The sequence below is a fragment of the Diadema antillarum genome, unplaced genomic scaffold (assembly GCF_040938485.1).
Source record: "Diadema antillarum isolate AM-2024a unplaced genomic scaffold, OU_Dant_1.0 seq00001545_RagTag, whole genome shotgun sequence".
In the NCBI taxonomy this organism is placed as follows: Eukaryota; Metazoa; Echinodermata; class Echinoidea; order Diadematoida; family Diadematidae; genus Diadema; species Diadema antillarum.
The window spans coordinates 158,707-173,179 of record NW_027272274.1 but is presented as its reverse complement, the minus strand read 5'-3'; the positions used below and the strand labels follow the sequence as shown (position 1 = coordinate 173,179).

General features: G+C 35.4%; 1 protein-coding gene across 1 annotated transcript in view; it reads left to right on the top strand.

Annotated features, from left to right (window-relative positions):
- The first annotated feature begins 1,422 nt into the window (after window positions 1-1,422).
- The window catches only part of LOC139710581 (cytidine monophosphate-N-acetylneuraminic acid hydroxylase-like), a 61,772-nt gene continuing 48,721 nt past the window's right edge, over window positions 1,423-14,473 (top strand). Inside the window, exons 1-6 of the mRNA XM_071622505.1 lie at window positions 1,423-1,628; window positions 5,021-5,112; window positions 6,634-6,743; window positions 7,361-7,551; window positions 8,082-8,229; window positions 8,969-9,050. Of these exons, the coding sequence (XP_071478606.1) occupies window positions 1,423-1,628; window positions 5,021-5,112; window positions 6,634-6,743; window positions 7,361-7,551; window positions 8,082-8,229; window positions 8,969-9,050 (829 nt within the window). The remainder of the gene's footprint in view (window positions 1,629-5,020; window positions 5,113-6,633; window positions 6,744-7,360; window positions 7,552-8,081; window positions 8,230-8,968; window positions 9,051-14,473) is intronic.

Genomic DNA, 14,473 nt, shown 5'->3' with positions numbered 1-14,473 from the left:
TAGCTTTACCGTCATCATTGAAGGGTACCTTAAAACGAGAAATGAATGTGGGGATTCTCAATTAAAAGTTGAATTTAATTTACCCGAAAGAGATGGACTTCGTGACGTACCATCACTGCTGGGCGAAGAGTGAACGCAACGTCGTCATCGATATTACTGCCCTTCCAGAGCTTCCAGGCCTCAGATTGATGATTTTAACATATTTCCCTGGAATATGACTGAATGAGTGGATTGAATAAAGGCAAATCTGTCGATATTTTAAAGGAAACCTTTCAGTGCAATTTTACGACAGGCTGTCTAAATTATGATCAAATCACTGAATTTCAGGTCTGAAAATGCAAAATCACCCTCATATGGGAGCCATGCCCTCCCGCTCGATCACTCCGCTCCCTCGCACAAATATTCCAACTGCAAGTTTTGCCCCCCCCCCCCCCCCCCCCCCCCCCACTCGTGAAAATGGATCGGCGGTGCTGTCCAGTATTATACCCGTGCTAACCATATGTCGTCTCAAAATAACTGACTACCTGTAGAACACAATACAAACAACGTATTGATAGTTATCTTGTGCACAAACAGACAGATAGATTGACAAACAAACAGGGAACAGAAAACATAACCTCCGCCAGCCACACATATTTCAGGTGCTAATAGACATAATCAAGTCTTCCGGTTTTTTTTAATTTTTTTTATTACACAACTTTGTGCGGCTTTGGTTTCGCGTTCATCATAATGTTACACATAACACATTATATATAACATAATATTCCAAACCCGATCATGTTCTGCTTGTAACAATCCCGCTAATATCTTTTTAAAGGTAGAATGTTAGAATGGGAGTCGACTATTCATATTATTATACACGGTCTCTTATGATGATCATACTGACATAATCATGCTCATGTTCTCAATCGACTCAGATTTAGAAGAATTAACATGCGCAGTAGATCTAAACTTTCTTATCAGTTTTGCAGATATTAACACACTGCTTTATCTGGCATTTTCATTTTCTATATTTCGTCAAAAAGTCGGACAAGATATGTATTTTTTATGACATCTCACGACCATCAGTATGCACTTTAATGTCATTGGTAATAATGTTAAAATTCTTCAAGTGTCATGGGGAAATTATGTCACTCCTTCTATTCATGATATTTTATTCTCACATGAAATCAATAGCATATCAAAAATATTTTCATAATAAGTATGAAAGAGATTTCATTAATCTATTTATGAAATGAGGCTAAAATTCCCTATGTCGGACATTGCCAAGACCGACATTAGATATTAACTTTATCATTTTTTTTTAAGTCATGACATTTTTGTCTTGCCTGAACAGAATTCTAAACAATTCGGAAGGATAACACCGATTCACCAAAGCAACAGGAGAGTCAAGGGAATTATTTGGACTGCAAGCATTTATTGATGGCGCAGCGTCAAAAGACTGTTTTGAGACTCTCCTACGAGGAGACTCAGACACTCAAAGATGGCGTCAATCTAGTGAACCGCTCAGAAAACGAGAAGTATGTCATTTTTAAAGAACCAGGGAAGGAGGAGTACAGGGCGTGCAGGAACAAGTGCAAACATCAAGGTGGGACCTTCATCAAGGATATTGAAGATGCTGGAACGTGGTGAGTCAATTCTTGCCTTTTTAAGGTTTCACGCCAGTTCATACAGTGGACATGGTGGAATGTGGAGTGTGGAGGTCAAGCGAATGTTCTCACCAAATTAAAACTTTTGTCGGTACATGTATTAAGGCTTCTCTACATATTTGCGTAAAGGGTATTACTGGTGATAAAAAGTTTGGGTAACACCTAGGAAGTTGAAATTTGAAGTCATCTTACAAGGGCACAGAGGGAGTAAAAAAAAGAAATAATCAACTCAGAAAATTGCCATTCATAAAAAAAAAAAACATTAACATTTTTTTTTTGTTATGCAAGGTTAGAAAGCGTTGTTTATCCAGAAACATTTGGCATCATCTTTGTGTTAAAGTGTTCACGCTTGGATGATGATGAGGAGCCTACTGCACAAATGAAAATGCATTGCATAGCAATTATTTTTGTTTTGCCTCGATGTGTATTGATTTCATTCATGAATTAAATCTGGGTGTAGCATAAAAAATGAAACACAAATACAATGCTTATTCAAAACACAAACAATCCATTCTTCAATTTATACTGCAAATAATCTCTCTTCAATATGAATAACTCAGTTATCAATCAATCCCACTGATAATTTCTTCACTAAGAAAATATTGACATATGCCAAACATGATGCCAAACATGATGCCAAACATATATCCCTTAAGTATATCAAATCATATAACTCTACTCTATTTGTAAGAGCATAATTCGCATAAAAAAGAAACAAGAAATTTTATACAAGTATATAATAAAATCCTTTATGAAAATCCAACCAGCCTTCCTCCTTCAAACCAAAACAAATCTTCATTTATCCTATATAGATATTAAAGCCTACATACCAAATATCTTTCTTACAAATTTTATTTATAACTATCCTTCAAATCGAATCCCAATTTCATAAACCCACTATTCACCAAACCCAGAAACACACCTACATCCACACCCACCAACCCACATACACACACACGCACGCACACACACACACACACCCACACACACAGCCGAACCGATACCACCTTCCTTCCTGATGAAGCCACTTCCAAATTAACGCACAAAATACATAAAACATAGTGAACAGTATGCATAAAAGCAACATCCGCCTGCAAGCACCCGCTCCGAATCCAAACACAAACCCTTCAGCAAACTGGGGGGCATTTCATCAACGAGTTCGTCGGAGGTTTTCACCGACAAATTTGCTATCAGCCAATCAGATGCAAGCATTTCAATAGCTTTTAACAGTTGTCAGTGTAAATCACTGACAAAAAGTTTCATGAAACAAATGGTCCCCTGATCAAACTCAAGCAGTTGACAAAAACCACCATTATACCTAGCCCTTCATACTTGAATCCCCTCCTGCCCTGCCCAAACAAAACTCTTACGATTCCAACAAATCGGTTCTTCACGCCTGTGTGCACAAAAAACGAAAATAAGTTTGATCTGATATATTCGATAGGTCATGACATTGTGTGTGCGGCAACATTTCCTGACCCATAGCAGAAATAAAGTATTATGTGGCACATACACACACGCACGCACACACACACACACACACACACACACACAAACACAAACACACCACGGCACACACAAGGAACGCACACACTGACCCACACATACACAAGGAACACGTACACCAACACACGTACACATACACACACTAATACACAGTCACAGACCGACCAGTCCTATGTGCGACTTATTCCTTGTAATGTTGATGTACAAAACATTCATCATTATGTAGCTATATATATATATATATATATATATATATATATATATATATATGATTGATTTTACATTCCATTTTCGAATTAAAGTGCTTATGGGAAATTGTGATTTTACAAAAAATTTTCAAGTCGTAATTGTAACTTATGTAAATTATGTTAAACAATAGCACGTTTTTATCCAAGCGTTTGCCCACACCTTGCACACCATTCAATTGTGATAACGAATGATTCGGATAATTTTTTTTCTTCAAAACATTTATGATAACATTTCGTTCATAGCTGGTTTGAAAAACAAATCGCAATTTTCTGTGTGTGTATGTGTGTGTGTGTGTGTGTGTTGTGTGTGTTTACTCACACTTATGTAACTACCAAGATATGAAATCAAAGTTTTGTACCAGAAGTTAGACGTAGCAAAGTAGCAAATATACTCTCTGTGGACAAGGGAGTCAAACAGTTTTCATCCTAGAATATGCACCGCAAGAGGATGGATTATGTTTTTGAATTGCATGGTATACTCTATAACGTCATCTAAGTTGATACTTTTACACGCTCTGCACGTTGAAAAATCTCTATATTCACGTGATGTGCGTTGTAACCACTCGATGAAAGAAAACAGTGTATGGTAGAATACACAGATATTTGTGGGTATTTCGCTTGGTTAGTGAAATCTATGAATGGTCTGGCATGAAATCTTTCTCCAAATTTTCAGTCATTCAAAAACATGATACGCTGAAAGGATCTTACTCAGTGATATTCAGGGACCGATCCAGGAATTCCGTAAAGGAGAGAAGCCTTTCAAAATGGAAGGGGGGAGACGCACGCCCCCATTTTTTTATTTTTTGTTTTGTTTTGTTTTGACAAACCGCCCGTTGCGCCCCGTCTGGATGCGCCACTGATATTACATACCCAATGTCTTTTTGAATGATAGGAATGTATGTGTGAGTGCTTCCGATTGTAAGATCAATGTTAATACATAGTCGATAATGTTGACATGTATTATTGTGCGTGTACTTCGGTCGTTCCGATTTAAAGTGGAAAATCTAGCATTTCAAGCATTTTTTGTATTATCGTGGCCTTCTTTCCGGTTTGATTGGCATGTGTGAAGGATATAACAACATTACATGTGCAAAATGGAGCAAATTCTTTAACTGCTTTAAATGAGAGTCCACAGGAGATAGGCGTGTATTCGGTTTCATCCGTAGTGTTCCGCCAAATTATTGACAAAATGTGCATTGCAATGAGATAACGGGTCACACACGTGGAGGCACACAATTCAAAGTGCACATCTACAAATCAGCAGTTTGTGACATAATCGCAAAATATAACCTAGAAAGGAATGAATACATCAATTATTCATCCTCGCATAGATACCGTTTTTAAATATAGTTTTTGTTATGCTAGATTACGTAATGAATGTAGACGTCTTGGGTTAATCTTCCTCCCGACCTCTAAAGAGCTCAATAAGAGCGGTGTATTCATAACATTTTATTTCTTCTTTCTTTTGTTGAAATATGTATGTGCCATTATAGATTTAATGTCTGAGATTCAATATCGATTTATTATAATTTTGATGACAATAAAGTCCTTTACTTAGTTGGATTGAGCTACTTGTAGTTTTATGGAGTTAAAGTTGTATGAGCACGCTTTCCCTAGTGTGGTCAAATGTGTGAAACACGGCTGGAAGCTGGACACGAGGACAATGCACTATACCAACCCACCAGAGAGCTTTCAGCAAGAAGAGCTGGGTAAGCTTGCGATTCATCGCGTAATTCTTTAATCGTTGCATGTGGGAATTCATTGGGCATTCATTACGCATCGTCGTTGCTGCTTCCATAACATTATACAGTATGTTATATCGTGAATGGCGATATAGAATTGTATTTTAAGATAGTTTCGTCTACTGTGGTGTAAGTTTATCTGGGGCCATCCTCCTAGTCAAGCTCTGCTTATGAAGATATCCCTAATGGAAAGAACACAGTGTCCCACAGTGTGATCACAGTGTGGTCACATAGTCGACTATGTGAAACCGCTCAAATTTACTAGTGTTGAGATGATTTCGCACTGTGGTTTGGTTTCACAAAGTGTTCACATGGTAATGTTCTGTGTCACACTCTGAATTGATGATTCAGAATGTTTTCACACTGTTAAAACGCTCGAATTTAACAGTGTGAAGAGATTTCAAACTGTGCAAAATGTGTTCACATTGGGACACAGTGTTTTTTTTCCAGAAGGATGGTCCCCTTCATCTCCAATTTCACGTGATATCGTATATATATTATTTACCCCCAATTTGAACTGTTCCTTTCGTACAATTTACATTCAATTTGACATTGTTGTATGTTTTTTCCTATACATTTTCTTCATACAATCGTACCCCATAATCTGTATTGATGAGTTGGAACAATTCATATGATTCATGCCACATCGTCAAATTTTGTTATGCCTTGTAATGAATACGGAATACAGAAATGAACTGAACATAATGTTTACTCACAAGACATGACTGAACGTCTCTCATCTATCATGTCTATTTGATCTCTCTTCCTGGATTTTCTTCCCTGTCACACCCATTTCTTCTTGATTCTCTCTCTCTCTCTCTCTCTCTCTCTCTCCCTATCCCACGACGTGGGTTTATCCTATTCATGTTCACGTCCTTCTTTCACGTATCTACCAAAGTAAATGCTGTTCGGCACCCTTTCTAATCCTTATATTCATAATCCTGTAAAACCAAGCATAAATGTATTTGCACAATCGAATGTGTGCAGTAACGAGTAAGACACAGATACGGACACTCCGTACGCATGAAGCAACATTGGAAACTGCCAAGCCAGTCCAAACGAAACGAAACGAACGAAAATTCTTGACTTAACTAGTGTTCAGGTGGATGTTAATTCATTTTTTTTTCAATTCAATTGAGTTAAATTAAAAATTGTAATTTATTTCAATCCAACTAAACTTGAAATGAAGCAAAATACAAAGCATACATTAAAAAAATATTATTTTATCATTTTGTGAAGCAGCCTACATAATGTGAGGATTATTAAGTACCATTGTAAAGGCCCTACAGATGAAATTACGTAGAACAACTAAGAATAGCAGTATATATACTTAAAGCCAGGAATAGCAATGTGCGTTTTAAAATCTTTGATTTAAAAATCAACAAAACGCGATAAAATTTCCTACCTTTCACCGTGTGTTTTTAATGTGTTTTTTATTCATAGGAAAATGTAGGTGCGTGTTCATGTGGTTTTGCTTTTTCTTATCAGTTCCACAGTCAGAATTCAATGGTGATGTGTCGTTTGTTGAACTTTACCCTCCTCAACCGTGGGAGAGTGACGTAAGGCCGAAGCAACCATTACGTGTGGGTGAGGTGAAGGTAAAAACATGATCTTTTACCATTTGCTAGGTTCCGTGAACCCGCAGAATTGAAACTGAAAAACTTTAGTGGCTGATATGGCAACATTGTCAATGTCGTCATTCCTTTTATGTTTTCCAAGTATATTTGGCCCGAGCATAAAGCAATACAAGAAATATCAAATATCAAATAAAGATCATATTTAATAATTAATAGAAAGCCATTCATATTCAATAGAAAATCACCAGGATGGGACTTTTACTTATTCAGTTTAAAGAATGTTAACTAATTGGACTCAGATATTTGTTAACACTCTTCCAAAGCAGTGCCGAGATCACGTAGATAACGATGCAAAAAAAAAAAAAAAAAAAAACTTCTTACGGGTTTTGACAAAATAACAAATGTGCATATAATCACAGATATATACCGCAGTTGTATGCGTTCAATTGAACTAAAAACCTGACAAACTGTAACCCTAATTCAGAAACGAAAAAAAGAAGAAAAAAAACCCCACAAAAATCACACACACAAAAAGTTCATGTCCTTCATAAATGACAAGCAGGCTCAAAGACCAGAAAAATCCTTTCTTCTCTGCCCAATTATGTGCATATATCTTACTTCTTTCTTTCCTTTCTTAGTTGGCATACTTTAACCATGCCTGCATGGAGTTGAATCTTGGTGGTACAGTCATGTTCACCGACCCGTGGCTGACCGGCCCAGCCTTTGCCAGAGGCTGGTGGCTACTGCATGAACCTCCAGCTGACTGGCTTGGCCGCTTGTCCAAAGCTGACTTCATTTATATCAGCCACCTTCACTCAGACCACCTTAGGTAAACCTAAGTCTTGACTGCTGTGCTAAATTCCCAGAATAATCATCAAAATATCTTCATGTATGTTAAAAATCCGACCAATCATACTATAAGGAAATCACATCGTAGTATGACATCATGAATATCATTGCTGACTATAGTTGAGTAAGAACAATGGCAAAAACGGCAATAATCGAATGTCATGACTTGCTCCAATATGTATTGACAAGAAAAGCCCAGAAAATTGTAATAGCAGCAACGGTCTGTGATATACTTTTACCCCTTTACAAGTTCTATTCATTCTTTATTCATCATCCACAGTTAACACGCAAACGGAAGTTTAGCAAGAACAACGAAACAATACCTTTTATGATTTTTATTGGACCGTAAAGACTATTCAATCGTGAGATCTGTTGGTTTTTTTTACTTTCGCAGGTCATTCCAAAAAGACACTTATGACTTCATTGCCCCAAAACGAAAACAAACAAAAAAAAGAAAACAATGCTTAAATGAAGATGTTATGTATTCTGTGTCCATGTTTAATCTTGCAGCTATCCTACTTTGGAACTGCTGTCGTCTAGAAATCCGGACATTCCGATCTACGTCGGAAATACGTCAATGCCAGTGTTCTGCAAACTTGAAGATAGCGGGATCCAGTTGAACGACATTCGCATTCTCGAAATTGGAACCTGGCATTCGGTGAATAAATATTCACATCACAACATAACACGAACGTACACAAGCAATATATATATATTTGCCCTTTTCATCATATTCGTTTCTGGCTCAAAACGTCTTGTGATTTTCTCCAGAAATCTTTTTGATATTGTCGATGTTTATTGCCGATGTAAAACACGTTTACAATTCTACTCGTTGGAATTATTTTTATTCCCACTATTTTGTGTGTGGAATGTTATATAATGAAGAGAAAATGTGAAGACTGTTAGATCTGACGTCTTAAAGGAGACCTCCGGATGATTTTCAGATTTTTACATTTGAACAACTATAAATTAGATATACTGAGGACAGAGTTTCAGAATTTGTGATAATTGGGATAAAGAATAAGAATATTTTCAAAAATGCATGAGTTGGGGCTTGAGGAAGCAGAACGAAAGAAGAAGGCATGCATAGATTATACACAGGTGAACTCGCAAGCAAGCGGTATTGTAATGAAATTACACTGCTACATTTCTGAAATATGTGAGCCTCCAATATCATCATCCATGTTCAGTGTAATTTGTTGAAGGTTTTTCAATGTATTGTTTCTCTGCTCAAGAACCACAATAAATTCCACAAATCTATACATGGAGTTGTCGATTTATGTACTACATGATGTGAAATCATGAAATTCGTCTGGAATGTCCCTTTAAAAGCTCCGCGATCTGTATTTCAATAATTATGTATACGAGCGTATGCTACTGATTCGATCTCATTCAAGGTGAACAAAGACACTCGAATTATGATCATGATGGACGGAGTGCATCCTGACATGGATACCTGCATCCTTGTCGACTACAAAGGTAGGTCGAAATCATTAAAAACGTGTAATACATATTCGTATTCGCCTTCGTTAAACATCCCTGCTGAAAAGAACACAGTGTCTCACAGCGTGAAACACAATGTGAACACGGTGTGAACATATTGTGATCACAGCTGTTTCAATCTGTTCACATTGTTAATTTCGAGCGTTTTGATAGCGTGAAAGCATTGGGAGTAATCAATTCACAGTGTGAAACACAACTTTACTTTGTGAACACTGTGTACGCACAACACAGTGTGAAATCATTTTGTACACTGGTTAATTCGAGCGTTTTCACATAGCCTACTGTGTGAGAAACACAGTGTGAACACAGTGTTAACACAGTGTGAAATCTAGTCACACTGTTAAGTTCGAGCGTTTTAACAGTGTGAACACATTGTGAATCATCAATTCATAGTGTGACACAGAACATGACCATGTGAACATTCTATGAAAACCAAGCCACAGTGTGGAATCATCTCCACACTGTTAAATTCGACCGTTTTTACATAGTTGACTATTGCGTTAAACAAATACATACTGCTACTGAACATTTTCGACGTGCACTTTGCTCGTTTTGCTTATATTGTTATGTTCGCGCTTCTTGTTTCATACGTGCGGTTTCTACTCCGAAGAGTGCACGTCGAAAACGTTCAGTAGCAGTATGTATTTGTTTTGAACGCAATTTTGAAGTTTTGTACCACCAGCATCTCTTTGTATAGTTGACTATGTGACCACACTGTTAACACACTGTCTGACACTGTGTTCTTCCCAGTAAGGTATAGATAAGTACATTAGACAAGAAGTAGAAAAAAAATAATACGTTGAAAACAGCAGGTGATCTGAACTTCGAATGTTTTACTTCTTATACTGACAATGTTTCGAATGCTTACCTCTTATAGTGACAATGAATTGCAGATCAATGCTGCTTATACACAGTAGTGACCATTTCTTCTTGTACATTATTTCCTCACTGATCGAACAAGTAAAGCCTTCACTTTCCTATTTCATTTTCACAAGAAGACAATGAGGAGAGAGAGGAGGAGGATGAGAAGGAGCAGGGTATAATAAAAGTAAAAGGTTGAAGAAATGAATGTTTGTATTCTGTTGGTTTTCAAGGTTTTTTGTTGTCGTTTTCTCTAGTAGAAAATACGGTGATATGATGGAAAAATTGATTAGTTTTTTTATTCTTCTCCTCATTTCCATTTTGTAATGAAAAAGAAAGAAGAACAAAAAATATTTGCATATACTTACCTTTTATACTGATTGTAAATATTGTATATCAGTGCTGCCTATACACAGCAATGACTACTTCTCTGTGTATATCCTTTCTTCATTGATAAGATAAGTTAAGCCTTCACAGACCCACTCTTATTTGCACACACAAAAAAAAAAAACGATGAAGAGAAGGAGGAGATGAAGGTAAATTGGATTTAGCTTTTACCTTACCTGTTATACTTATCATGAAATAGGTTTATAGTGAAAGTAAACTTAAAGCAGGTTATTTGCTGCGTGACATCATTTTACACCTTTTCTTCTTGAATTATTTCCATTTTGTAATAAACAAGGAAGAGGAGAATGAAGAAAGAAAAATCCTTTTATTTGTTAAAATGACTGGAACCTGTGTCAAAGCTGACTTCAAAGTTTAATACATTTTGTGTTTGTATGTGTGTGAAAATTCCCCAAACATAATACGCATATGAAGTTTTTTCTTTTTCCCTTTTCATTTCTATTTTCTAGTAAAGACAAAGTAATACATACAGTACGCATTTATTCATAATATCTATTCCACAATGTATGTCCATGTTGACATCAAAGTTCTTTATGTTTTGTGTGGAATGCTGATTCTCATGTATGACCTTCAGTTCAAACCCAGTATTGAAACAAAAAATATTCAGATGATAAGGAAGAAAGGGAATAGGAAAATGATCCACATAAACCCCAGTTATTTGTTTATGTAATGTATGATAACGTTGATCATAAATTAAGATATATATGTATTTGTTGTATGAGCCCCCCTTTTCCGGTACCAACCAGGTTTGAATACATGTTTGTATTTGTAATAGTTTCTCGGTAATCAGAATTATCATTTTATTTTTTGTTTTTGGTAACAGTTCAGGGAAAAGTTAACTCATATAATCATTTTTGTATATAATTACAATTAACAAAGATAAAATGTCTGTTTGTAATGTAATACGATAAGATTGATTTATAGCTCTGCTACACGAAGATGCCTCAGTTTATCTTATGGTGTGTTTTTTACTTGTACACGGCCGGAAGTATGCATCCGTTTAACACTAATGAAGTAATGTTTGACAAAATTGTTATATTTCTGGAATGTTGTTATTATGAATTTTGCGGTAGCTGGGGGGGGGGGGGGGGACACGGATCACCTGTTTTGGGACACCGTCGCCCATCAACCTTCGTTGCTGTACTACTAAGTCTTCGGCTTAATTACAGGTGCTCTTTATACTCATGGATAGTTATGGCAATTTATTGTATCATATCAGGTGATGTTGGCCCTTTGACTGCCGTTGGTTGTCTTAAAATTCAAAGCGATAACATATTCAAAATAACTGGAGATTGGGAGGCGTTCTGTTGTCAGAACGTTGTTTTTACGCAAGAGTGTAATGAGGTAATAATTGTGCAAATATTTTTCCCAGGTGACAAGTCGCCTTTATTTTTTCATCTATTCTCGGCTTTGCTTTTTGCCTTCTTTTGCACACACACACACCTGTAGACACATGAAGTCCCACGAATGTTATAAGTTAATTGTATAGCCGTTCTGTTCAGTTTGTCAAGGTTTGTTGTCTAGATTCTCTTTTCATTCCCCCTCTCACTCACTTCTTTTTTCTCTCTCTCTCTCTCTCTCTCTCTCTCCCTCCCTCGCTCTTCTATCTAGGGTACTCACTCCGTGAGACAGATTGGGCTATTTATCATTCTATAAATTATATTTACACATTGTGTACTCGTATTTTGGGCAATTTTGTTTGTATTTGCATAACAGTTTGATGAAAATTTTAACAATAACAATGGAATTGCATTTTTTGTGTGTATGTGTTTTGCATTACTTTGATATAATTGTTCGTACTGCTTATAAATCCCAATGGTATAAGAATTAGTTATTTGGGATAGGCGATCCGACTACCAAAAGAAATACAACAATAACTGGTTCCTTATTTTGTCATTAAGTGGTCGCGAAGTTTAATATGGTCGTATACGTGTATAGTGACGAATTTGTTATTTCTCTCTCTTTTCTCATTTTCATCATCCCATACGTGTTTTTCTTTTCTCATCCCCATCATCATTATCATCTTCATCATTGTCACTCACTTCTCTTTTCATTCATCCTTCACGCACAGAAACCTCTTGTGTAACGTCATATTGAATTGAATTCAAATTGGAAAGATTTCAAAATACAGTTACGTACTGTGTAAATGGATTTAAGACAGCAATCATGCTTTGAGTTAAATACTTCAACTTCTGACAGTAATCATTATACAACTACGGAATTCGTTGAGAATTTCAGAAACTCGAAGAATTTTAGTATGTTACATGTTAACTCTAGGAGTTTAAATAAGAACTTTGATTCTTTTGAAACCTTTCTTCATACTGTAGATGATTTTCCTTTTTCAGTTATTGGTATCACAGAAACTTGGCTGCATTCTACTTCAGCAAATCTATTTAATTTAACAAATTATCATATGGTTAGAGCAGACCGTGAAGGAAGAAGAGGTGGAGGCGTAGCATTTTACATTCATGAAAACCTGCAATATAAAGTAAGAGCTGATATTTGTTTTGAAGAATTTGAAGTATTATTTGTAGAAATAGAACGTTCCAAGAATAAAAATACGATTGTCGGTTTGATTTATAGACCCCCGAATACTAATAATGAATTATTTTTGGAAGATTTGGAAAAATGCTTTGCAGCGTTTTCACGTGAAAATAAGCAGATATATCTAATGGGTAATTTTAATGTTAATTTGATATGTGATTATGACAAAGATAGAAACTCTGAAAAGTCCCTTCAATTGATGTATTCAAATGGATGTTATCCAAATATAAACAAACCAACAAGAATTAATAACATTTCATCCACTTTGATAGATAATATTTTTTTCTAATATTTCTGATAAAGAAATTGTCAGCGGTTTATTATATTTTGATATATCTGATCATCTTCCCATATTTGTTATATGTTATGATGAGTCTTTTGTTGAAAACTCATCCAAACCGGTAATGTATAGAAAGAAAACGCCTCAAAATATTAAATCATTTCAAGCAGATTTGGCATCTGAACAGGGGTTTGATGTTTACAGTGAGTTTGATGTGAACACCTCTTATGATAATTTTAATAGAAAAATACAATATTATTATGATAAAAATAGTCCTTTGGTAAAGTGTAAAAAGAATAATAAACATGGGAAGAGGCCTTGGATAACAAAATCGATATTACATTCAATACATACAAGAAATAGGCTTTATAAGATTTATATAAATGATCCTACTGATTCTAATTTGAGAAAATATAAGATATACCGAAATAGATTAACAACTGTGATAAGAGATTCACGAAAAGTATATTATTCTGATAAGTTGAGCCAAGTTAAATCAAATATGAAGGCCACATGGATAATTATAAATGATTTGGTTGGGAAGAAAGAACAACAATTACCAAAAACAGACTTTAAATTAAACGATTGTATTATTGATCAGGAAAATGTAGCAGATGCATTTAATTCTTTTTTTTTTTGTTAATGTTGGTCCTAATCTGGCAAAAACATTTGATGATGTAAATGAAGATTTTTTGAAATTTTTGCCAGACCCGATTTCCTCATCGTTATATTTAAACCCTACAAATCCCACAGAAATTATTAATATTACGAAAAAGTTGAATTCTAGTCAGGCAAGTGGATGTGACAGAATAAGCACATTAGTACTCAAACAAATTATATATCAAATTGCTGATCAACTTACTCACATATTCAACCTTTCCATACTGTCTGGAAAATGTCCCAATTCTTTAAAAATTGCTAAGGTAAACCCAGTGTTTAAGAAAAACGATTTTTGTCAAATTAGTAATTATAGACCAATTTCTATTCTTCCTAGTATTTCCAAAATTCTTGAAAAAATGATATATGATAGGTTTTATAAATTTTGCATAATCATGCAGTTTTGAATTTACATCAATATGGTTTCAGAAAGAATTATTCTACAGATTTGGCTTTGGTCCAGTTGTATGATCAAATTACAAACGCAATGGCAAATAGAAAACATGTTATAGGAGTTTTTATGGATATATCTAAGGCGTTTGATACGTTACAACATGATATTTTACTTATAAAAAAAGTTACAGTTTTATGGTGTTCGCGGTGTTGCACTCTCGTGGTTAAAGGATTATTTATCATCTAGACAGCAATATGT